At 32.2% G+C, this 25032-nt stretch overlaps 4 protein-coding genes across 7 annotated transcripts; 2 read left to right on the forward strand and 2 right to left on the reverse strand.

Moving 5' to 3' along the window:
• Positions 1 to 662: 662 nt before the first annotated feature.
• On the reverse strand, positions 663 to 2202 carry LOC7454028 (kinase-interacting family protein). Its single transcript, XM_002317689.4, has one exon. It carries the CDS (start codon positions 2016 to 2018, stop codon positions 993 to 995), a length of 1026 nt encoding a protein of 341 aa, XP_002317725.4. The 5' UTR covers positions 2019 to 2202; the 3' UTR covers positions 663 to 992.
• A 3942-nt stretch (positions 2203 to 6144) lies between these two features.
• Positions 6145 to 9209, forward strand: LOC7454027 (NAC domain-containing protein 54). Of its 2 annotated transcripts, none has more exons than XM_024582290.2 (3): positions 6145 to 6406; positions 6537 to 6895; positions 8610 to 9209. In XM_024582290.2, exons 1-3 carry the CDS (start codon positions 6172 to 6174, stop codon positions 8898 to 8900), a joined length of 885 nt encoding a protein of 294 aa, XP_024438058.1. In that variant the 5' UTR covers positions 6145 to 6171; the 3' UTR covers positions 8901 to 9209. The 2 variants fall into 2 exon arrangements, with proteins under 2 accessions (XP_024438058.1, XP_002318332.3); XM_002318296.4 differs by having other exon boundaries at positions 6166 to 6406; positions 6537 to 6814.
• Positions 9210 to 13804: 4595 nt separating this feature from the next.
• Positions 13805 to 17248, forward strand: LOC7485193 (organelle RRM domain-containing protein 6, chloroplastic). 3 transcript variants are annotated; one of them, XM_024582406.2, is made up of 4 exons: positions 13805 to 14141; positions 15243 to 15311; positions 15438 to 15544; positions 16826 to 17248. In XM_024582406.2, the coding sequence occupies exons 1-4, from the start codon at positions 13856 to 13858 to the stop codon at positions 16835 to 16837; spliced, it is 474 nt and encodes a 157-aa protein (XP_024438174.1). In that variant the 5' UTR covers positions 13805 to 13855; the 3' UTR covers positions 16838 to 17248. The 3 variants fall into 3 exon arrangements, with proteins under 3 accessions (XP_024438174.1, XP_024438173.1, XP_002318331.1); XM_024582405.2 differs by lacking the exon at positions 16826 to 17248 and adding an exon at positions 16066 to 16241; XM_002318295.4 differs by having other exon boundaries at positions 13806 to 14141; positions 16819 to 17248.
• A 954-nt stretch (positions 17249 to 18202) lies between these two features.
• Positions 18203 to 21685, reverse strand: LOC7485192 (protein REVEILLE 7). The gene is made up of 7 exons (XM_002317688.4): positions 21452 to 21685; positions 21205 to 21262; positions 20546 to 20677; positions 20315 to 20426; positions 20166 to 20227; positions 19591 to 20016; positions 18203 to 19479 (listed from the first exon to the last, which is right to left on the reverse strand). Exons 2-7 carry the CDS (start codon positions 21220 to 21222, stop codon positions 18766 to 18768), a joined length of 1464 nt encoding a protein of 487 aa, XP_002317724.1. The 5' UTR covers positions 21223 to 21262; positions 21452 to 21685; the 3' UTR covers positions 18203 to 18765.
• Between the last annotated feature and the right edge of the window lie 3347 nt (positions 21686 to 25032).

The following is a 25032-nucleotide window of genomic DNA, read 5'->3' on the forward strand; positions in this document are numbered from 1 at the left end:
CCACAGAAAATAAATTAACATGACTTTTTTTATATTTTATAAAAATTAGGTTATTGATAATTTTTTTCTTTATATTATATGTTGAATTTTCTTATTAAAATATATTTGTTTAGCTTTTAAAAATTTTAAATTTTTTTATTTTTATCTTTACTTCAAATTAATATTTTTTATATTATTTTTTAAAAAATATATATTGAGATAATCACAACAGGTCAATAACAATTTCATTTCAAATAAAAAAAATGAAATACAAGGAAGCCAGAACAATATCCATTGGATTTTCAAATATCTTACTTGAAACTGATTTTTCATAGTCTTTATTTAGTAATGGTTATTTTTCAAATAATTTTTTATACTGAAATACATGTAAATAATTTTTTTTAATTTTTAAAAAATTATCTATAATATTAGTATATCAAAACAATTTAAAACATATTAAATTTAAAAAAAAATCCCGGTTAGCACTTCTCTACTGTTTTTTGGGGGCCCGTTTCTTCATCTGTGCAACAATGGCATAATCATGGGGGAGCTTACCTGTTGACGGCTCCTTCTTTATGCTATCTCCTTGCATACAAAAGACAACAAAAACTTCTTAACATCAAAATGAAAATCCTGTGGTAATTCTACTTGTTTAGTCGGCAAGCATGATCAAGAAGTGCATCTTCAATATCCCACGAGCAATTTAGGCATTGATACTCAAATTTCTTGGAAAAATCTGTGTGCCAAATTCACACAATCCACTGAGTTTTTAAGCCAGAATCAACATTTTTCCATCCAACTTTTGAGCATCAGCTAAAACATATATGAATATCTAATTAGATAAAATATTACTATCTCTATTAGGATTAAACAGAATTTAAGACATCAGATAGTATTATCCCATACTTAATTGATATGAGCCAAACTAGGAAGAAGAAAAAACTAAAAATATCTGCCTGGAACTCCCATCTGATGCAGCAGCGGTAACAGTCTGGGGAGGTAGCCATGGAATGTCAAGGGGAACACTGAAAGCCACACATAAACAAGTCCATGCTCTTGACCTTTTCCCACCATTTTGGCCGTCTCTTTGCACCACCTTTACTAACAGAAGCTCCATCCTTTTTCTTCAATTTCAGCTTCTCTATTTGAAAGCAACAGCCTACAAAAGCGACGCCATCATCTTTTCTGCTGCTGATTTTCTCTTCTCCTTGCAGCTCTTTCCTCAACAACTGCAGATAGTAGTCCTTGTTTCTCATCTCCAACCCATATATCTGTCCTTGAAGATCCTCAATTTTTCTAGTAAGCATAGACACCCTATGATCCTCCCTCATTTTTAACACACACCTAGCTAGCTCACCAGCTTTCCTCTTTAAGAACACTGCTTCAGATGACAACCCTTTGTTTTCTTCCAACACAGCTTGCATTTTGTACCCCAATCTCACATTCTCATTCAGTAACACTATCCTCTCTGACTCTAACACCTCAAGAAGTTTCTTTAATAGCTCTACTTTTCTCCATATTGATTCTTGGCCTTGCTGCTGCTTCTCCATTTCACTAAGCTGGTCTGCTAATATATCGTTCTCTACATTCTTCATTACAAGATCAACTACAACCTCATCGATGCCAAGAACGGTATCACTGCCATCTTGAAAGGGGGTTGTTGGTTGTTGGTAAGACATAGAACTCTCAGCATCCCAATCAAGAAACTGGCAGCTGCTAGATCCACCACTACCTTCTTGATCTTGGTCATCATCAAGAGCCATTAACATCGGATATGAGAAATGATTGCTAAGTTTCTTGCCCTTTTCCATTCTACTGCATCTGTCCGCCAAGGCTGTGTACCCATTGTACAAGTCTCGAAGTAAAGCAAGAAGTTGAGGGCGTTTCTGATAGTACCATTCAGCTCTCTCTGCAAAGCTGTCGCCACATCCCATGTCTTCTTCTGATTTGAAGTACTCGAGCAACATTTTCACTCTCTCATCAACTCCCTCTGTAGGTAACTCAACTGGGGTGTTTTGAAGTAAAGAGAAGTCCCCCATTCTAGTTCAAATGTGAATGAATTGCAAGCTGAAAGTTGTTTGGTGGCCAAGGTTGGATCTTTATATAAGCAACATCCATCTCAACAAGCAATGGACCCCTTTTTACAGTAATGATCTCTAGCTAACAGGCTACACACGGAAAGACTGACAAAAAATTCGAACTTTAAAGGAAACTGACAAAAGTTAGAAAGGAACATGTATGTTTGAAATTTCAAAACAGTGGTGAAGATGGCAACTGGACAGTCGTATTTGAATGTTTAAATTGAATCCCCCCCCTCGAGCCATTGTGTAACGTTAAGATCCAGTGGTCACATCAAGATTGAGCTCCAATGGCCCCATCAGCAAATTCCTTGGACCCTGTAGGTTGCTAGCCTTCCAGACATGACATAGACTAGATCCCATTCTACTGCGATGATTAGATTTTCTGAAATTATTGAAAATCAATTGAGGAATTTAATGCAGGTTCCAAATTCACAACCAGTCCCACAAATTCAAACGCGCAGCATAAATAAACAAAGAATAAAATTTTGGGTTTTTGGCGATAAGAATTTGCGTGTGAGAGGTCTCTGCTACAAGAATCAAATGGACACTGCATCAAGGCATTGGAATGGGAGAGTGACAGTGATGTGATGATGGCTGATGGGATTCCAATTTTTTGCAGTGAAATGTCTAAACTTTAAAAACAAAAACTGCACGAATATTGCAGTACTCGAAATTGCAGAAGTTGACAAATGGGACAAAGCATTGAACTATGTATTGAACCCAAAGATTATAAAAGATCTTCATCATTAAGGCCAGAGTGTAATTTCTATAAAATATAAGGATAAAAAATCTTCCAAACAAGGACCGATTTGTAAATAAATATTTGTTTATAGGTTACAGGGATTAAAATGAAACTTTGCTTTGGTTCCAAAACTTTTTATAATATAAGGATAGCAATAAATCTTTTCATTACTTTTTTTTTCATGATCAATATATTTATTTTTATATTTTAAAAGTTTTTTTTAAAAAAATAATTTTTTTATTTTTTTAATTAATATTTTTTAGTATTTTCAAATCATTTTGATGTGATGATGTGAAAAATAATTTTTTAAAAATAAAAAAATATTATTTTGATATATTTTCAAATAAAAAATATTTTAAAAAACAATCGATATCATATTTTTAAATACCTTTACATCACATTATTTGACCACATATGTCTAAAAAGGTAAGGGAAAAATGATAATTTATGAGAGTAAAAGGGGGTGTTTAAAAATATGTTAAATATTGTGTTTTCAATGTTTTTTTTCTTAAAAATATATCAAAATAATATATATTTTTTAATTTTTAAAATTTATTTTCACATTATCATATCAAAACGATTCAAAAATATTAAAAAAAATTAATTAAAATTAAAAAATTAATAAAAAATATATTCAAACTCAATTCCAAACTAGCATTAACAAGACTACTACTCTTGTTACATGATCCTACGTTCAATTTCATTTCCCTTTTATGAATTTGTTTTTTCAGTAAATAGATTTTTTTATAAAAGTGTTTTATTATTGGAAGTTGCTTCACATCATGTGTTTGCTAACTTAAAAATTTGGATTGATAGTTGAGAAAAAATACTGTATTTTCAATTTTTTAAATTTAAATTTTAAGCTGGCACCTTAAAGAATTTATTAAATTACTTTAAATACACTAACGTGGGAGGTACATTTTTAAAATCATTCGTAAAAAAAATATTTGGTTTTGGCTGGTTCGTAAAAGGATCCTAAATTGTATTATGGTGTCATTTATGGCGACATCCCCCCTGTTCAAATCCATTAATTGTATATTTTAAATGTTTTTAATGTAAAACATATTAAAATAATATTATATATTTTTATTTGTGATATTAATAAATTAAAATAATTAATAAACACTAATAAAAATATTAATTTAATATTATTATTTTTTAAATAATTTAAAAACCAGATACAACAACAAAAACAAAAGTCTTCGATAAGATGTAAAAGTGAGATAGAGTGTAGAGTGCTTCCGCTCTAATATTTTTAAGATGTGAATAACGATTATTTTTTGAAATATTTTTTTATTTAAAAATATATTGTTAATAATTTTTATTTTATTTTTAAAAAATTATTTGTTATATCAATACATAAAAATAACCTGAAAACATAAAAAATAAATTAATTTTAAATAAAAATAATATTTTTTTCTTCATAAAATACTATTTAGAAAGCAATTTCATTCTGTGCAGCTAAAAGCAAATAGAGTGGAGTGCTGCCGCGCCAACATCTTTTGAATCCAACTCCATATTGGGCTACTTTGCAGTGATTAGGGCCTATATTGGGCTCACAAGAGCGGGCCATGTACTTTTTATGAATAAGCCCAAGAGGCCCGTTTGATGTAACCCAAATTTCAGTGGACAAAAGATTAGGAGCTTCAGATAGAAACAGCTACGGTGCCTTTATGTCTGAGCGTTTGTCGTTGGAGAGTGGCTGATGTCGCCAATGGTCAACGATCGTCAATTTTAGCCAATGGTCAAGAGGAAGTGAATGTGTAGTTTATTATTTTACCCATCCTTTTTTAAGAAATTACCTCTCATCCAGTGGACTGGAAGGCCATTTTCATATAAAATACTTTTAACTCTTGTTGTGTTTATTAACTTGGGATCTTTATTGGGCCATCGATTTTCATGGCTCTGCTATTTTATTGAATTTCATAATTAAATTATGATTTCTATATTATATACAAACTTAAATATTATATTGCTTTATACTTTAGTATGTATTTCATGTTCATAAAAATAAAAAGAACTTTTGGACCAAAATAATGTTTTTAGAGAATGTGAGAACAAAATGTATTTTTCCTTGTTTTTTACAATTTAGTCTTTAATATTTTAATTTGGTATTTTCCATAATTCCAAGTCTAATTATATTAAATTAGGTTATAAAAAGATTCAATTGCAATAAAAAAAATTAAAAATAAATAAAAAAATATGAAGTACTTTATTATTCATATAATTAAATAGCAAAACACATGGAGAAAAAAACCCCAGTTTTTTTAATATATACTATAATTTACTTATAAATATGATACAAATGTATTATCATAATTAACCCACTAAGTCACCATCAATAAGTTGATTTATATTTTATGATTTTTTTTCTATTTAAGTGCCAAAATTAATTTTTGTTATTTGAATGCTTGTACTTGTAAAATTTTATCATTAGTTTTGTTGTAGAAATGTTGACTTGTAGAAATGTTGACTTCATAGTCAACTTTTCATTAGGTAGGCTCAATTGATATTATTTTATGTATTTTTTAAAATAAAAATAATTAATGCCATATGAAATACTTGTACTTATAAATTTTGTACTCATATATTTTCATCTCATGCACATATTTGTTTTCTTTCTATATAAGTACTTGTACTCATAAATTTTGTTCAATCAAGTACTTTTATAAATTTATTTTTATAAATTAGTTGAAATGTTAGTTAGGGCTCATATATCTTAAATAACCAACATTTGTTTTCAACATTTTTAATTTCCTATCAGAAAAATAAAAATAATAAAACTTTTAAAGGAAACCAATAAAACTAATTAATTAAACGAGTTTATGTTTTTATTACTCATTTGTTACATTTTAATTTTAGGCAATGATAGATACTTTAAGACCCTAACTAATTAATGAATAACATAAATATAAAATCAAGTAATTAATTCATTAATTAGTAAGTAACATTAATTTATATATATATATATATATATATATATATATATATATATATATATAGTAAATGCACTCAAATTAAAAAAAAGAGAGAGAGAGAGAGAGAGAGAGTATAAATGGCTCCAAGATACTATAGCCATGAAAAAATGAAGCTAAGACATGTCTGATATAGAACATTTGTCTACAAACGCTCATGAATTGAGCTTGCTTATTGATTAATTGAAGAAGAATCCATGAGCAAGAAGCACGTACAGCACTGTTCCTTTCTTTTTGGCGTGTGTTCAGAGCTTGAAACGTAAGCATCCAATATATATTTGGCGCAAGAATGAAACGCCAGGCTTGCAAGAAACGTTTGTCCAAGAATCTGTAAAGCGAAAGTGAAAAATAAACCAATGACAAGGAGGTTTGCATCCTTTTTATATATATATATATGATGAGGGCAGTAGTGATCATAATAATGCAAAAGGTGTTTGCGAAGAAAGTAGGAGGTCATCGGGAAGGGAAAGAAATGGCACCGGTCGGATTGCCTCCTGGCTTTCGATTCCATCCGACCGACGAAGAGCTTGTCAATTACTATCTTAAGCGTAAAATTAATGGCCAAGAAATCGATTTAGACATCATCCCTGAGATTGATCTCTACAAATGCGAGCCTTGGGATTTAGCAGGTATATATATCTAACACTCTACTTAATTTTTCCTATATATGTTCACATTACGTTTCAGCAACATTGCCAGAATAGAGCCATGGGACTACTGCTCTCATTACACAACTTCCTGCTGTTGTTTGTCTCGTAGAAAAATCTTTCTTGCCAAGCAGAGACCCGGAGTGGTATTTCTTCGGGCCCCGGGACAGGAAATATCCCAACGGGTTCAGGACTAACAGAGCAACTAGAGCTGGATACTGGAAGTCTACCGGGAAAGACAGGAGGGTTAACTGCCAGAATAGAGCCATCGGAATGAAGAAGACATTAGTTTACTACCGAGGGCGAGCTCCTCAAGGGATTCGGACCGATTGGGTAATGCATGAGTATCGGCTCGACGACAAGGAGTGTGAAGACACCTCTGGAATCCAGGTAGTTCGTGCATTGTGCAAAATTGTGTCCTTCTTGATCATACTGACGACAAACAAATATGCAACATTTCCATTTTTAATGGTAAATTTGTTATTGCTTCATATATATATATAGAAAAAATCAATTTTTTTTAAAAGTTTAGATGGACGCAATGCCAAACACTTGATGAATTTATTAGTTGCAATCTAGGACAGAATTGAAAGATCGATTTTCTCTCCTCTTCCTTCCTCTTTTACTGGAGAGAACGCATGCAACTAGACTAAACAGTTCTCTATTTACCCACAATCGCTTTCTGGTCCTCGCTTTCGATTTTTCTTTTCTTTTCTCAAGAAAAAAAGAGAAGAGAAAAATGTAGGACAACTATTGATGCTATCGTGGCACCATTTTCACCTTCCTCTTTTGCAAGAGAGACTGTTAAATACTAGACTACACTTTGTTTTAATCAATATGCTGCTGTATTTTTTCTCTGTTCCTCAATGTTCTTTTTCTTTTTCTCAAGATCAGTAATTCTTATGTCATATTCATTGCATATTTACATTTTTTTTATTCACCAGTTGACTTGGAAAGCTTGCTAAATTTCAATGCCATGGCTAACGGGAAAAGCAACATTTCCTTTGCTTTCGTTTGGTTTTTTTCACCCACACCTCTTTTACACCAAAGTACAGAAAGCAAATAAAAGCATCGTAATTGCTCTTCTTCTTCTTTTTTCACTTTGATGATCATAATTGCATGTTCTTGTGCTTAATATTAGTCTCTGAATTACAAAAAGAAATTAGTTTCTCTGTGAAACAACAACAAGACCATAGTATCCTAGTGGGAAACTATAGCTAGAGAATATAACAAGGTGTAAGAAACGTGACACACAAAGTGCATGATTTTGCATGAAAAGTTAGAATAATTAGGGTTTATAAGTGCTAATCTCTCACCTGTTGTATTCTGAATATTTTATGGCATACAATCTCTGACATATTCGTTGCTTCAAATGGAGTTAGATCCCTAAGTGCCAAAGCTTGGGTTCCACTTTGTTTTTCTCTAATGAGACAAAAGTTCTATCCTCCATATGACTCAATCCCTTCTTGCATATCTATATGTCGTTGTTCACTTCTTTATCTTTTTTCCTTCCCTGATCTACAAGTCTAGATTCCATGACTAATAAAATGATAAAATAAGACTCTACCAACCCAAAAAAGCAGTCCCACATCACTTTCACCTTGTAAGAGTGTGTCGGTCACCTTTTGCTTTATTCCAATTACAGAAAAACCAGCCAATTGACATCAAAGTATCCATCTCCTACTAATTTAGGGTAAGCACTTGTCAATCCGATCCAGCAATGTCCTCTTTCCTTTAATTTCCTCTTAATTTGAAAGTTTATACGTGTAGACAATGGATAATATTCAATTATGTACATCTTATGTGTCTATACGATTAAATATAACATTGTTGGCTATTATATATACGTATTTGCTCTCCATCTCACCTCATAAATTAAAGTTTGAATCCTTGAATTAAGAGATCATATGAGAGAACTTTCATATGAATATATCACTTTTGGTGTAAATGGTTTATTTGAAATAGGACATAGAAGAAACTTAATTTGGTAAGCTTATCATCAAAAAAGAAAAAAAAAATAAGAGAATTAATATGAGCTTCCATTATACGGAGTTCCCTTATTATGCAGCGCTATTAATCGAGTTTGTCGTTTCCCTTTGATAAGCCAGCTTTAAAATTTAGTTCCTATGATCATTTCCCCTGGCTTATCGTCTGTACACAAGGCTACTTTCTTGTTTCATTTCAGGATTCGTACGCATTGTGTCGAGTGTTCAAGAAAAATGGAATATGTTCTGAGATTGAGGAGCAAGGACAATGCACAACAAGCCTATCATTAACGGAGAGCTCATCGCAAGGTGTGCTAAACGAGTATGAAACAATGTCACCAGATGTCCCAATTGCATCATCATCTTGTATTGAAGAGGAAGACAAAGATGATTCATGGATGCAGTTCATCACAGATGACCCATGGTACTGTTCTTCGAACAACGCTATGGTTGGCGGTGAAGAGATTTCTCAAGTGACATTCACTGACTAAGCAAGGATAATTATCAAGTGATTGGTGGTGATGAATAATATGAACAGAGTTGGATATATTTTTCTTACAATAAGGCATCGAGTACAAAAATGGTGGTAAAAACATTAGAGTGTTATGCCTAATTGGCTTAGTTATTTTGTTTTGGTTTTGGATATGGTGCCTGGCCTCCCTATCTAGCTAGAGCCAATTTATCAAATGGCTTCAGAATTTTTTTTTTTTGGTGGTTGTTGACCTCTAGTTGAAGGTGATTTGGTGTTACTTGTGGCATTAAAGGGCATTAATATTAATCTTATTATTATTATTATTATTTGAGGAGGCATATTGGTAAAAAAATCATTAGACATAATTATAAGGTATTGACTCTGGATATTTTCTTCTCTTCATCAATTTAAGGTCCGTGGTATGTAAACCGTGTTTTTTTAAATTTTGAATTTTTTTATTTAAAATAATATTTTTTTTATTTTTAAATCGTTTTGTTATATTAATATTAAAAATAAAAAATATTTTAATATATTTTTAAATAAAAAATACTTTAAACCATCACAATTACCACCACAATCCTTATTAAAATCCAAGGATACTTACCAAATACTCTTCTTCTTCTTTTTTGGTTTACGAGGGCATATAGGACAGAGTACCATGGGAATTACCCTGTGGATAATTATCTGCCATCTCTTTATAATCCTACGTACGTCCAATTTATGTGATTTTTTTAATTAAAATAATTAATTTCAATTAATCATAAATTGATTAATGGCCTCAGGGATCCTTATGCTGTCGATTTTGTCTTCAATGGGGTCTTTTATCTTTGAGATTTCTTATTCTAACCTACCATTGATATGACCATTGCTCAATCAATGCCATTAATATCCTCATCACCGATGGTGTTATTTGACGGTTAATTCTGGAATATATTTTAGGATATTGGATTTTATGTTTGAAAAGTCATAAGAAATTCACTGCTACGAAATTAGAGAATCAAAATGTCTTAAAAATAAATAAATAAATAAATAAGAGTTATAGACAGCACAGTTGATCATGAAGCCATGGAATACAAACGGATAACCCAAGAATTTATGTTCAAATCATTGGAGAGAAGACATAATCTTCCTATTCCTCAGACCGATCCACACTCAAAAAAAAATCTAATTATTAATTATAAAAAGTATAATTTAACTGATTAAATGCTATTAAATGCTGAGTGTGATTTCTAAATATCATTAATTCAAGTTTTATGAACCTTAGAGCTACTAGAGACTTATATAATCGTTAATTTTAGGGCCTTAAAGAATTAATCGAGGTGCACGTAAACTGATTCAAACACTTATAATTACAAAAAAAAAAATTTAATTTGATTTTATGATAATTATATCACATCACACCCGTCTTCAAACGAATAGATAAGCTGCTTCTAGTTTAAGCTAGGTATAAAAAAAACTAATATAACTCCATCAAAACTTGATTTAATTTCTTTAAAATGATAATTATATCACATTACATGTTTATTAAACTTGGACAAGAATTAATCATCTAGGTGGTGGCTCAGTGGTAAGAGCTTGGGATCAAGAGGTTTGCTCCTTCTGTGATCTCAGGTTCGAGCCCTGTGGTTACTCATATAATAGTCACTAGAGGCTTACATGATCGTTAACTTCAGGGCCTGTGGAATTAGTCGAGATTCGCGCAAGCTGGCCCGGACACCCACATTAAACTAAAAAAAAAACTTGGTCAAGAATTGATTTAACTTTTATAAAACATGTTTTTTAAATTTTTTTATTAACTTTAATAACACTAGTTAACCTACTCAATCCATACATACATCAGATGCGGTTCAAAAACTATCATCTGAAATAGAACACAAATAATTAATCAGAATAGTACTAGACTTCTTTTATTGAGTTTATTGACTTCCTGCCTCTTCCTCATTGAAGACTCGATTTATTATTACTTCAATGCATTTCAATTAATAAAAATTATAGCATTTAATTACTGAACAAATATTAACCTCCAATATTGTTTTTCCAAAACTAAAAACTTGACACAACAGAAGCAATTCTTTGTTTTTACTCCCTAAAAGAGAGGTGTGTTTTAGACCTCAAGATTAACAACTAAAGTATCATTTCTCTTTTTATACCATTCTAATACTAATTAAAAAAAAACAACCCAAAGAAAAAAAGAAAATATTTTTCATTTAGACGTAATTTATTATAGACGGGAATAGTATTTTCTCCTTCTTAACCTAAAAAAAAAGCTTTTTATCATATGTTTAAAAGTAAAATAGTTTTTGCATTGGGACAATTTTGGAGTTCTAAAATTAATTAAGGGCAGGATAGGTATTTTGTGTTTGGATTGTATGTGAATTAACAAAATTACTCTTAAAAGAAATTATTTTTTGAACTTCTACTCAAGGTTAGTTTTGTATTTTAAATTAAAAATGCACAGTAAAATAATATTTTTTTCCCTTTAAAAAAAATAACATGAAAATAGATGGCATTTTTGTTATTCTCAATATTGTTGCACAGTAAAACATCCCTGGTATCAAATAATTTAATTGATTAAAGGATATTTGTGTTATTTTGTTGCTAGTTTTTTTTATAATTAATTGGTTGGGGTGGAATCATTTGAGTATTTTAATAATTAAAAAAGAATATAAAAAAGGTTAACACGTGGTGCGCACGCGTTAGCCGCTCCGCCGTCTTCAAACAATGCATGCGACTGATTCTAGTAGCCAAAAAAACCATTCCGGGGTGGCTTTAACTTTGTCTCAACATCTTCTCCTTGTATATGTGGTGCGTGCATCGATAGAAGGTACAGTTTGTCATTGATGGTCATTTTTTTTTCTTCTTTCTTTCACTCTTTTTCTCAGTGTTTGCGCTTGCCATCCAATTTTTCAAGTCAGCCCCTAAACTTTTATTTTTTTTATTTAGTCCATGTTCTTTTAGTTATAATTTTTTTTGAAATAATTCATTGAATTAAGTTTTTCTTTCGATTTCACCATCATTCAATTTTCTACTATGTTAAATTTAATCCTTATTTTTTTATTGTTATTTTTTTCACCCTTAGTAAATTTTTTTCCTAATAGATTTTATTCTCATTCTTTTAAAAAATTTTTTGTTGCTTTGCCAAATTTTCGAAAGAGGTATTGTTTTTACCCTATATAATTCTTCAACATTTAATTCCTTCATTTTTTATGAGCTTGGTCTTGTCTAATCCTAGAATTCTTTTATTATGAGATAAATTTAATAGTTCCCGACTTCTTATGTTCAAATTTCAAAAATCAATTCCCAACACTGCGTTTTTGAAAATAAATAGAAGACTTGAGAAAGAACAAATAATTGAGAAGGAAGACTTCCTTTATCTACTGTATTTTAAGAAACTTGCAGCATTTACTGAACAAGTTTCACCTCCAACGACAATTTCTCAATGATCAGCAAACTTGCTGCTAGGATCTAAAGCAAACTTGTCAGCAATAAACCGCACCAGTAGGCTGTAAGTGACGAGCGAACTGAGTGCTCTAGGATGGTGTCAAAAGTATAAAATCATTCCTTGATGCAGAAAGACGATGTCAATCTCTTCCAAAAGGGATGACCCAACTGAGCTAGCGCCGCCCTTCTGCATGGCCTCGCCTCTCCTGAGCTCGCCTCTTTGTTTTATGTCTAATTCATATAATCCTAACAGAAGTTTGACTCTCTTCTGGGCATCCTGAATGACAAATTGTACACTATCTTTTGCTATATGTCAACAATACAAAACTCGGTCACTTCATGATCATAAATAAAGATGAGCAAAGAGGAAGGCATAAAATGGAAACAGGGGAAGGAGAAACAAGAACGAGTGTGAGCTTGTGCATTTGGATAGCCACCACAATGACTATCTCTGCCCTGAAACAACTCCAGTATCTAGCAGACACATAATTGCCTAAAATGAAGCACTTTTGCCAACCTTCCAGTGCTCAGATTCTGCAGAACTTATCATGAAGGAGCTGACGTTTCGATGCCTGCCACCACCGAATTCCTGTAAATGAGCCATAGAACACATTTCAGCACTTTGAACAAACAGGAGTAAATAATACCTTGTTAGCAGGAGGAAAAAATATTTAAAATCCTTTTCGAATCTCATTCCATCTTATCAAGAAACTGAATAATATCACTACTAAGAATTTTTAATTTGATTTGTTCCACTGTAATTTCTGTTCATTTTCATCGAATCGAGTCACTATCAAATAGTCATTTGGGATGGATTTTCTTGGAAATAAATTTGATACAATTCCTAAAAAAAACTTCAAAGGCTATTTTCTCTATTTTTACATAAAATAAAATAGATTAACATTAAATGTTTTCAATCCTAATGTATATAGATATCTAATTCCAGGAAAATTCTTAAAAAAACTGCCAGGTTTATTTAAATTAACATTAAATATTTTCAATCCTAATATATATAAATATTCCAAGCAAATTCTTAAAAACATATCAGATTTATTTCATTCCAAAGCTTAAATTTTTCGGAATTGAATTAAATTCAATATTTTAGTTTAATTCAGTCAAATCAAATGGAATGAAATATTTTTTTGTATATTTTTTTATGCTGTTTGAGATTATGATAGTAGTTGTTTTTTAAAATGTTTTTTTATTTAAAAATATATTAAAATAATATATTTTTTTATATCGACATATCAAAATAATTTATCAACATAAAAAAATTAAATTTAAATTTAAATTTAAAAATTTTAAAAAGCACTTTCTGACCAATAAAAACAAAACCCATTTATCTTTGACATTTAATTGCAGCAATATATAATATAAGGACTCGATTGAACGATTAACAAAATATCCTTTACTTTATTGAGCAAAACCAAAATGTAAGGTCTAGATTAGAGAATTCCCATCCAACAAAATCTAAGTATCTAACAAGATTGGACTTGAAAGAAAGAACTCTCACTCTATTGCTGGGAGAAGAAAATGGCAACAGCAAGCACAATCTTCAGCTTCAAAATCGCACCAAATCCAAGTCCAGTTTCATCCTTTAAAGAGAAAACCATGATAATGAACCCATCTCTTTCATGGGATAGTGCTAAAACTAAGGTTAGAAGAAGCCGTTTCCCTTACTTCACCTTAAACTATATTGAAAGACAAAGACTTGAAAACAGTTGCAGCTGTTGCTCAGTCTTGGCTTGTCTCCCTTCTTCAGCTTCTTCTCCTTCCTCTTTTGGTTTCAACTTCAGAAAAACCAAGCTTTATGTCAGTGGTTAGTTTTCTTTCTCATGTTTTATTTCCCTTTTAATGCTAATTAGTAGATTCTTTCTTGTTTATTCCTTTCACATGTAATGATTACAAATACTATCCTTGCTGAGATTGCATATATGGGCTGCTCTTATTTTGGTGAATTGGAGTTCTATTTTCTTAATGCCTACCACGTGAATTGTACTATGTATAATGTTTGATTGCCATTCACATTTTTCTTAAAATCTTTTCATTTCATAATTTTTTTTGTTTTTCAAACTTATTTCACTTTGGTTTGGTTCTGTTGAGGAACCTAATATCATGCATCCATGACGAACCTTGTCTTGTATGTGCTTGAACGCTTGATGAATAACCTATGAAAATTGAGTAGGCCCTAAGCTTTTTTTGGTACTCAATGATCACATGTGTCCCGGTTCAAAATGATCAAAAGTATTGGAAATGAAAACCAAGATTGAAGACAATTTCAAAAGTCCTCATATAGTTATATTCTTGTTTTGTTCATTATCTGCAATTTGAGAGATCATTTTGGGATCGTGAATGGGTCTGAAACGGCTTCATTTTGATGAGAAAGGAGGATATACCCTTTGGGGTTTTGCTTGGGAGTTATAACCTGTTAGAAATATTTGAAGGAGAAAAGGAAAAATGGGAATCATGGTGAAAAACAAATCTCATTCATATTACATTTCTCCCCTAAGAGAGGAAGTCCTTATAAACTTGGACTTGGACTTACAATACTGTGAACACGTATTTATACTAGTCTAGGATAATTCAAGGGACTTAAAAAATAAACTTTAATAGTTACATGTATATATCTAAGAGACAGCTAGAAGAACTAAAAGACACTTTGAATGAAAACTTCAAAATTAATTCTAACATAAATTTCTTGTGCTATTTATTGGTTGTAGTGTCATAAAAAGAAACTGTTCATCTCAGCAACATCACAAGGAAATCATAAAAAGAAATTATTTCACTTTCAGCATCGTTATAACTTATAAGAAACATGTCTTACTGAATAGTATTGCATGCAGCTCACCTAGGAATCCAGACCTTTTGTTTTCAACTCCATTGCCTATTTCAATGCTGTAATTTTGTGCGTTTAATACAGGGTTATCCTTTCGTACTACTGAAGAGAGTTTGCGAAATGCTTTCCAGAATTTTGGCCAACTTGTAGATGGTGAGACCAGTGAACATTATGTTGCTTTTAGTTCGTAGAGCTGGTTAGGCATTTTTAGTGTTTCCAGTATGTTCATCATTTATTATAGGCTTCTAAAAGTATTCTTGTTCTCTCTGTCTTTAACAGTCAATTTGGTAATGGATAAAGTAGCTAAAAGACCGAGAGGCTTTGCCTTCCTTCGTTACGAGACTGAGGAGGAAGCTCAAAAAGCTATTGAGGGAATGCATGGCAAGGTATGTTCTAGGTGTCATTTTCTTAGGGAATTGTATCATCCAATCTGAATCATTATTTTATTCTTTCTGCGTAGCGGATAATCCTTTGTGTAATCCTTTGTGTCAAATACTAAGCGACATTACTTCCTTGAGTATAATGGTTTCAAAATGAGATTTATGGTGTCCTGATCCACAAAGAAGTTGTGGAAATAGTTTACTATGATGACTGTAACCAGAACACGTACAGAAAGAATTGAATAAGCTAGAGAAGAGTTGGTGAGTGTTGATAAAGACAACACATACGCATGCACACATGAGTGTAACCAGGACATTCGTTGTTAATACATCGCCAAAAGTGATTAGAGTAGACATAGATTCCAATTAGCTACCATTTTCCCAAACTACTTGTAACTTGATGAATGCTTTGTTCTAGACATGCATATTTTCACATGCAACTCTCCTGTTTGTGGAAATGCCTTTCCTTGATAAATTTCATGATCTTGATACTGTTTTTGTTTGCTAAGACTGCTGTCTTTGTGCAGGTTATTCTTATGCCATCCTTAGCTAGTGCTTGTTATTATTAGTTTAGAAATATTTATGGTAAATTCACATTTAACAGGCAAAGTGTTTTGCCATTTGGTTTTTCAACACGGTGTTGCCAGTTAAACTAGTGGTGCTTGCAGAATATTAACATAAAAGTATCCATGCTTTTTCACAATGATTTGAAAATGAACGACCTGATCTCTAATATCTTGGCTGAGTTAATTATATGAGTTTACGTAAAGATTCCAAGCTTTGTCGAAACCTCGATGATGCAGTTGGTCTAAATGATTCCCTTCACAATCATGACATAAGAACAAGAAAAAAAACATTGATGAAGCGGGTGATTTTTGGGATTTTGTCAGGTTTTTTTCCCTCCCACCTCATGACTCAATGAAGTAAATGCATGGCATGTGAAAAATTTGATGATTTTGTTAATTATTTTCAACAGAGACTAGCTGAGAGGGTAACATTGATGATATTTAGTGATTGATTCCCAGAATTGATAAAGGGTAGCATTGTGAATGAGCTAATAGGTGAGCGGTATTTTTGTAGTTAACCCCAGAATCTATATTGATGAGCCAGAAAGTTGTAGGGTCTCTGCTTGTTGTCTGGACCTAATTTACCCCTCCAAAGGCCTATATTCCAAAATGTTAGGATTTCCTTGTAATTTTTATCATATTTTTCATTTGTTCTTCTTTAACAAATGTGAGATGGCTTGAAACACTGCAAGATTTTGAATCACTTCCCTTCAGTTTCTAGATGGCAGAGTAATATTTGTGGAAGTTGCAAAACCCAGATCAGAGCTTCGCCAAAGCCACAACTATGGCCACAGATAGTTGCGAAGAGCTAGTCACGACATGCTATTATGGAGTTATCATCAAACACAATTGAGATAGAGCTGTAGCAACTCATCAAAATTTTTATTTGTGGATAACACAATTGAGATAGAGCTGTAGCAACTCATCAAAATTTTTATTTGTGGATAACACAATTGAGATAGAGCTGTAGCAACTCATCAAAAAATTTATTTGTGGATAACAGGAAGAAAGAAACATCTGTTATCTTGAAATGTTCAATGGATTGTATAAAATTGTGAATCTACCTTTGTTAGGATCTCAAAAAAAATTGTCGTTCGCGATTGAATTCAACTCTTATTATGATTATTATTATTATTATTTATCACCCAAGCTTCTGCAGACTATATATTTAATAGCTCAAACTTGACACTTCAGAAGCAAGAAGAGAAAATATAGAACTTGAGCTCTCTTCAACCCAGATACGTTCAAACCAAGGTTGCCAACTAGCCGTTTTACTTGATGCATGGGCAACTTGGTTAGTAAATCTAGAAGAACATTGAAATCTGAAAGCGTTAAAGGTCCCAATGGTGTTCAGGATATCTTCTGCAACCTACCCCAACGCAAATTGGCAAAATACTTGGGTTTCTGAGGGCATAAACCAGCATCAAATAGCCTGTTTCCAACACCACATCCAGAACCCATGTCCATTGACACACCATGTAACGCAGCTGGAGCTCCCCCCATTTCAACTGGTTCCGCCATTTTTGTAGTTTTTGAAGCAGTCAATATAAGCCTTTTATCATTTTCAAGGCCGAGTTTTATGTGCAGTCTAGCAGGTGGTGTAACGCAATGTGGTGCTTCGAGATAAAAAATAAAGATGAAGAAAGGCACTGCACCCTGGCCCCATCTCTGTGGAATAACAAGTAATATGAACTGTGTTTCACTTAAAGGACTGCTTGAAGTGAATATGATTTGATCTCTCTTCCATTAGGATGTATGCTGTGAAAATGAAGCACCATTAATGAAGCAGCTAAAGATGCAATCATAGGAGCAGAAGTACCCGCAGGATTGAAAAAAAAAAACTAAACTTTCACAAAGACCAGAGATTGAAACTTCTCAACTTCAATATGGCAGTATCTTCCTCTTGGCAGTACTGGAAAATGGTAGCACCTTCCTCTTGGCAGTACCTTTCTCTCCACTGATGAATGTACGAGGCACCGAACCATGCTCGTCTTGCAAGTCACATTCACTTCAATCAGCCATCCAATTAATTTGTCGATGGAAACAGGCAGTTACATAAAATCTCAAACAATGTTTCCTCTCAATTATTCGAGTCAGGTTAAGAGTTAAAAACTTGCTTTATCAATAGATTTGGACTGATGAATCGACTTTGGATTACAAAGATTGCAAGCAAGGGCAGTTACACCGGCACATACAAGATTACAATGAAGTGCAGAAATAAATTAAAGTCTGAAACAACTGCAACAGTGAATGACGAGCCACTAGCACTATCAATAGCAATGGACATAAATGCAACTCTTCTTTTATCGTCTGGTGTGACAATTCAAGTTCTGAAATATGGATAAGAATGATGAAACCTGTGTGTGATTTATCAACTCCTCGAAGAGCTTCCAGAAGCACCCCCGATTGCTCCACTTCTGAAACAATTGCGACATGAAACTGTAGAAATGTGCTGCAATCAATGAGCATCATTTGCATCCAGAAGCATCTCTTATATGCCAGCACATATGGTGACTTGAAGGGAGCTCCGTGGATAAACTGAAAGAGAAGCAAATGGTATCCCAGGTGTGTTTACTAAAATCTGTCAGTGATCATCTTAATTACGCTATAGCACCCTCATCCAATCTAAGTCAGCTCTTTAACCGGTTAATGAAGGGAATGCTACGAATATACTCGAGCTCTTTGTCGCTCTCGCTCTTCTGATATAATCACTGTTGATTTCACATCTCTCTCTCCTAAACATCTTTTATATGGCACGAACCCCCTTGTGCTCTTCTGGAGGCTGGATGTTCCCTCAACAGAAGGTTGTCCACATTGAGAATCAACATCCAAATTCCTCTCCCCATTCTCCAAATCACCTACTGAAAACACGTTTGAACTGGTACAAGATCTTTCATTAAGAATTTCTTTTTCTTCAAATCTTTCTTCCACACAAGGTATAGGTTTCTGTGCTGAGGTATGGTCATTTGATGTGAGGTACAAGAATGGCACACCTTGGCAAAGGGTCCACCAAGGTATGGAAGAGTTGGTTGCAAAATAATTTGCATTGTCTCCCTGCATTTCTGTGCAATGAAAAACTGAAGCTGGAGATGGCCACAGATTCTGGTTACTATTTGCCATTCCAAGTGATAACTCTGTGTCTGATTGTTTCCGCTGCAGTGTGTGAGCAGGCTTCTCTTTGTCAGCATCAACATTGTCATGATTCTCATTGGATATCACTGGCAAAACAATTTCGGCACCTGGAGGAGATTCTTTCTGTGAATCTACTATCTTCACTGTCATTCCAAAAAGCTTTATACTAGCGGAAGATGCTTTTTTGGCGGCATCATGTTCAGCACATACTGTGTTCTTTGAACCCAGCTCAAATTTCTTAACCTTAAAGTACGATAATAAAATAAATAAACTCAGAAACCTAGCAAGGATAAGAGTTTAATTATAATAAACAAAAGAGAAATAAATTGAATCTGACAGAATAATTCATGTTACCTCGGACAAAAAATTCTCCAGGAGTGACAAAGACATTTGGACCAATGACAAATTTCCTTTTTCCTCTCCAGATGAATTTGATGTTCCATGTTCAGTTTCTTTTGCACTAGGTGATAAACTAATAGAGTGCATTTCAGTGGTACATGAGGTAGGTGAAGAGCATGCATTACACGGCTCTGAAAGTGCAGATCCAAATGTATCTGAAGCCAAAGCAGATAAAACGGAGGTGGGAGATTGGTTTTCTTTCTCTGACACTGATGAATTAGGGGATGGAGATCTTTCAAGTTGACTGGAGGCTCCTGTAACTTCAAGGACATTGACTGGTTTACGAGGGTAAGGATGTGCAGGTTTCCTCTTTGGACGAGGAGGAGGTATCTCAATTGGTTTGAGGGAGCTCTCGTTGATACCACCAGGCTCCCGGACCACCTGAAATCAAGAGGAGAAAAACATTAATGTGAAAGTCAATTCAATCAAATAAACCCACTGGAGATTGCTTGCACTCCATGGATTCACAAAGGTTCCAACACACTTTAACAATCACAGAAAATCCGGTTACTGGATCACAAGAACCAGACCTTAGAGAAATATTTTTGAGCATGGCTTCGGATTTGAACAGCAGTTTTGGTGCCTACATGCTCTGCATGAACATAAGAGCAATTTCATCGTATCACAACATATCAGAAAAGCTTTGAAGCACAATAATATGACCTTAACTTACACTTACCTTGTATTCTACGCCAGCCACGACCATACAGCTTTAGAGCTTCCAGGAATCTCTGGTGCTCTTCATCTGTCCATTTTTCCCTTTGTTTTGTAATAGTGTAAGGCTTCCTCACCTATTAAAATATAGAGGAAAATTCCGAGACTGTGAACAAAGGAAAACGCCAAAGGCATTCGTCGCATAATCACATAGGAAGATGAAGCATAATTGCTCCGCATTAGGAAAGAACGGAACCTTGGGCACATTATCACTCCCAAATGAATACAGCTCCTGCATCCGGATATCAGTTTCAGATTGTTCGCAGCTATTGGTACCGAAATCACAAGCTTTACCAAAGGAGTTCAGATTCGTGCCTTCCATTTGCTCCTGTATCCATACCAAAAGAATTAGCCCAATATTTCTCCTTACACTAGCAAGAAATTATTGATAAATTCCTATCGGAAAGAAACTGAAACAAGGGGAGAGAACATGCAATGGATGATGCCAAATGAAGATATTTCCACAGAAACTCCAACTCAGCTCTACCAAAACGTCGAAACCACATTCCTTTTTTTCTCTTTTTTTAATATTAAAAAAATCTTAAATTACCATCTCTTAAATCCAATTCCAAACAGATCTTAACACAAAGCTTCTAATGGAGTCATCCAGCAATCAACAGTCAAAGAAGCCAAAAAAAAAACAGAGAAAGAGAATATCATTAATTATTCATTTGCCATTTACAGCATCATATAAAGAAACCCATTTCAAGTCTTGAATAACCCAATTAATAGATGCAAACATTTCATAAAACTAACTCATCAAAAAAAAAAATCTCCATAATTAAGCATAAAAACCTTACATCTTAAACTCAAGAAAACAAGAGAGAGAGAGAGAGAGAGAGAGGGAGGGAGTACCTTAGAAGCAGCAGCCATTGAAATGGGTTCTTTTTTTTTTGAGTCAGTGAAAAATCCCCTGAACATTAATGACAGTAATTAACATCATCATCACCTTAATCAAAAAACAAAAAACACTGTAACCAACCACCCATCCACCCACTAGATTTTTAATTCCAAATATTTACCGTCAGATATTTTTGCTGCTACAGTACTATGAAAAGAAATTTAACAGTAAAACAAAGCACCAGATCAATAACAAACTTACCAGAACAGGAACTAGAAATCCGATTCCAATCCCAGCTAACTTAAACTGACTTCAGTTTCAGTTCAGTTCTGTTCTGTCTTTGACTACAGCAGGAAATAAAAACATAAAAGGTAAGGAATCGGTTTTCTAGGAATCTGATGAACAGAAGAGCAGGGTAGCTGAAAGTACGAGAGAGGAAGGGAATGGTGAAAACAGGGGAAGGAAGAAAAGAGAAATAAAAAGGAAGGGAAGGGGAGGGGAGGGAAGGGGAGAGGGGGAAAGGTGGTGGTGACACGTCAGATTATTAAAAAAAACGAAGTAATTTGCTTGGAAAATTCGAGAAGGGGCCTTGGAGTTCTTGTGGCTCAAATTTAACGACACGCGTCCTTGTTAGATTTTTTTGCCTTTTTGTGTGTCTAGCTGCAAGATTTAGGTCTTAAGAATGTGGGGCTGTTAAGTAATTGGGAAATTAGAAGATATTTTATTATTATTATTTATCTATTGGTAGGTAGGAAAGCCCCACCTCTTATCCAATTATTTTTCTTTTTATTTTCTAATTTTTTTTTTTGGTGGTTTGTGTGATGTATAACTTAAGATTTTTTTTTCTATTTAATTGATATATTTTTATTTATTTTTTGTGGAAGAGGGTAAAACTTATATATTTAATTAAACTTATCCAAAAAAATAATAATTAAAGTTAAATAGCACTTGAAAGGTGTATCTATGAAATATTTAATTTAATGATGGATCGGATAAGGAAGTAAACTAAACAAGATTAATACGTGAAGGGTTCAATTAAAAAACAAATCCATTGCTTATTGATTTTTAATAAAATTAATTTTAGATGTCCTCCTGTTTAATATATTTAACTAATATAACTTATTTTTTATTTAAACACAAGTTTTTATGTAGTTTATAACCCTGTTAAAAAAGATTGCCCAAATTTTTATTTAATTACAACATAATCCTACAATAAATTTTGAAAATCTAAAATTCAGAGAGGTCGTGGATTTTAAGTAGGGTGATCATTTTTTATTCAGTTCGGTTCGGTTTTTATAAAAAAAAATCAAACCAAAATATAAAAAAAACCAAAACCGGTTCAAACCGACTAGTTTTGGTTCGTTTTTAGGACAAAAACCGGTTCAAAATCGGTTTGGCTTGGTTTTTTCCGGTTTGGCTCGGTTTTTTCAGTTTTGGCTCAGTTTTTTCGATTTGGCTCGGTTCGATTCGGTTTTTTTGGTTTCAAACTTATAAAACCGAACCGGTTGGTTTTTTAAAATTTTAATCGGTTTTTTTCACGGTTCGGTTTTTTCAATTATTTTTTTTCATGTTTTTCAGTTTTTTTACTCACCCCTAATTTTAAGAGATTATTCGACCACTGGGTTGAAGGACTAAGCTAGATTAAGCTTTTTATGAAACTATATAAATAATTGGTTTGATTAAAACTTAATTTTTAGTTTATATTGTGCAATGGTTTGATTCTCACTAAATCTTTGTTTAAAAAATCATTTTTTCTAAATTAAAAAAAAAAATCTACTCAAAATGATCTGTTACGGTCGTCATGCTCCACGTGCATTGGCCCACTCAATTACTATGTGGTCAGAAAAAATCAAGGAAAAATATATGTTAATAAAACAAAAAACATACCAACACGGACATATGGGAGACGATGACGGCTACTGGAGGGGTGCGTGTAATAAATGTTCATCCCGATTTATATGAGAAATCAACGTTGTAGGACCTAACATAAAACGGGATTTAAATTGAAATAAAAAAAAAATCTCAATTCATCTTCATCTGGTCAAATCTAGTTAACTAGATTGACTTGTTAGGTCTTTAGAAGTCCATTTTAAATTGTATTTAAATAAATTTTAAAAATATATTTGTGATAAAATATTAAATTGATTTTTTATTAATATTTTTTAATAATTTTAATTTGCTGATATTAAAAATAAAAAAAATATTTTATTATATTTTTAGTAAAAAAATATTTTAAAAAAACAAGACAACATGATTATCTATATAGTTTTTTTTTATTAATGTGGATATTCAAACTGATTTGTATATATTCTGACTAATCTTATAAATTTTAAAATTAATAATTATATAAGTTTTTAATTGCTTGATCGAGTAATTTTTAAATAATTTTTCTTTTTATTATAGATATTTTCTTTTAATTACCTCGGTGATAACTATGAAGACATGGACACCATAAGAAAGGATATAGATACAGTAGTGGTAGATTAGATTAGACTAGCTGAGCTGGACCCTACCAGACTTCCCCTGTGCACTTTTTCTCAATCTATACATCTTCCTTCCTTTTTTTTTTTTTACCGTACACGCTAAGCCTATTTATTTTTATATATACCCCATAATTTATATAGTTTCATATTATTGTTATATTATTTTCTTGAACCATCTTTTCAGGAGTCGGTGCCTTTAATTACTCATACATAGACAGCTTCTTTATTTATTTATTTATTTTATAGGTGTAAACTTCTTTATTTTATTTTCTTTTTGTTATTTATTAGTTTTTTGGAAAAGGAAGGGAAGCATGATATTAAAAAATATTAGTAAAACAGATCTTCGATTCACCAATATTATTATAGAATTGTGAAATTATATAAGAATGTTTTAGGATATATTTATTTTTGAAGAGTATATTAGAAGTGATAAATCCTTACATTGTTTATATCAATATCATTTTTTTTAATTTTAAATAATATTGTTCTGCTGTACATTGATTTCATGTTTTCTTTTACAGTATTTTAAAATGTGTTGTGGTATTATATTATTAAATGTTAGAGACATTCCTTATGTTTGTGAATGAATTTGATTTCTTGTTAGTTTTTTTTCTCATTGACAAATCTTTTTTTCCTTTTTTATTATTTCCTTTGTGTCAATAAAATTATTTTACATATAGTATCATAATACAATAAGTGACAACTAATTCTATGTATGTTGTCAAAGTTAGTTTATTATTTCATGTAATCAATCGGTTGGTTATATGTTGTATTATTATATTTATGTAAATGTATATTTATTATTAATAAAGGTTTAATTTATCTTTAATATTCATATAATATTTTATTTATGAATCTAGAGTAAAGATAAAATTCATGGGACAAAAATTCTTTACAAAGAAAATTATAAAGTCGTTATAATTATGAGATTTCTATTGCAAAAAACCATTGTTCCTAAAATGTTCATGTTCGATATTATCTTAAATACTAGATATTTATTAGAGTTGTAAAAACTAGTACATATTATGTTCTTTTCTTTATGAAATGAAACAATTGTTCTCATAAACTGAGGTATAAAGGATACCTAAAACTAAAATGTAGGTGCTTGTCATAAAACATTTGAACTGACCCGCATGAGAATTTAACATGGAGAGATCATTTATGTCTGTGGAAAAGCTCATGTGACGGTTGTATAAATGATCCTTAAATTTTATATCACTAAGTCATCTTATACATAAAATATTATGCTTTGATCTTGTTACCTGTTATCTTAATCGAGATAAAGAATGGATAGACATTGGGTATAACATAAACTATATAAATATATTTGAATAATCAAGATAGGATTTATCACCTTAT

This window comes from Populus trichocarpa, chromosome 12 (assembly GCF_000002775.5).
Source record: "Populus trichocarpa isolate Nisqually-1 chromosome 12, P.trichocarpa_v4.1, whole genome shotgun sequence".
NCBI classification, from domain to species: domain Eukaryota; kingdom Viridiplantae; phylum Streptophyta; class Magnoliopsida; order Malpighiales; family Salicaceae; genus Populus; species Populus trichocarpa.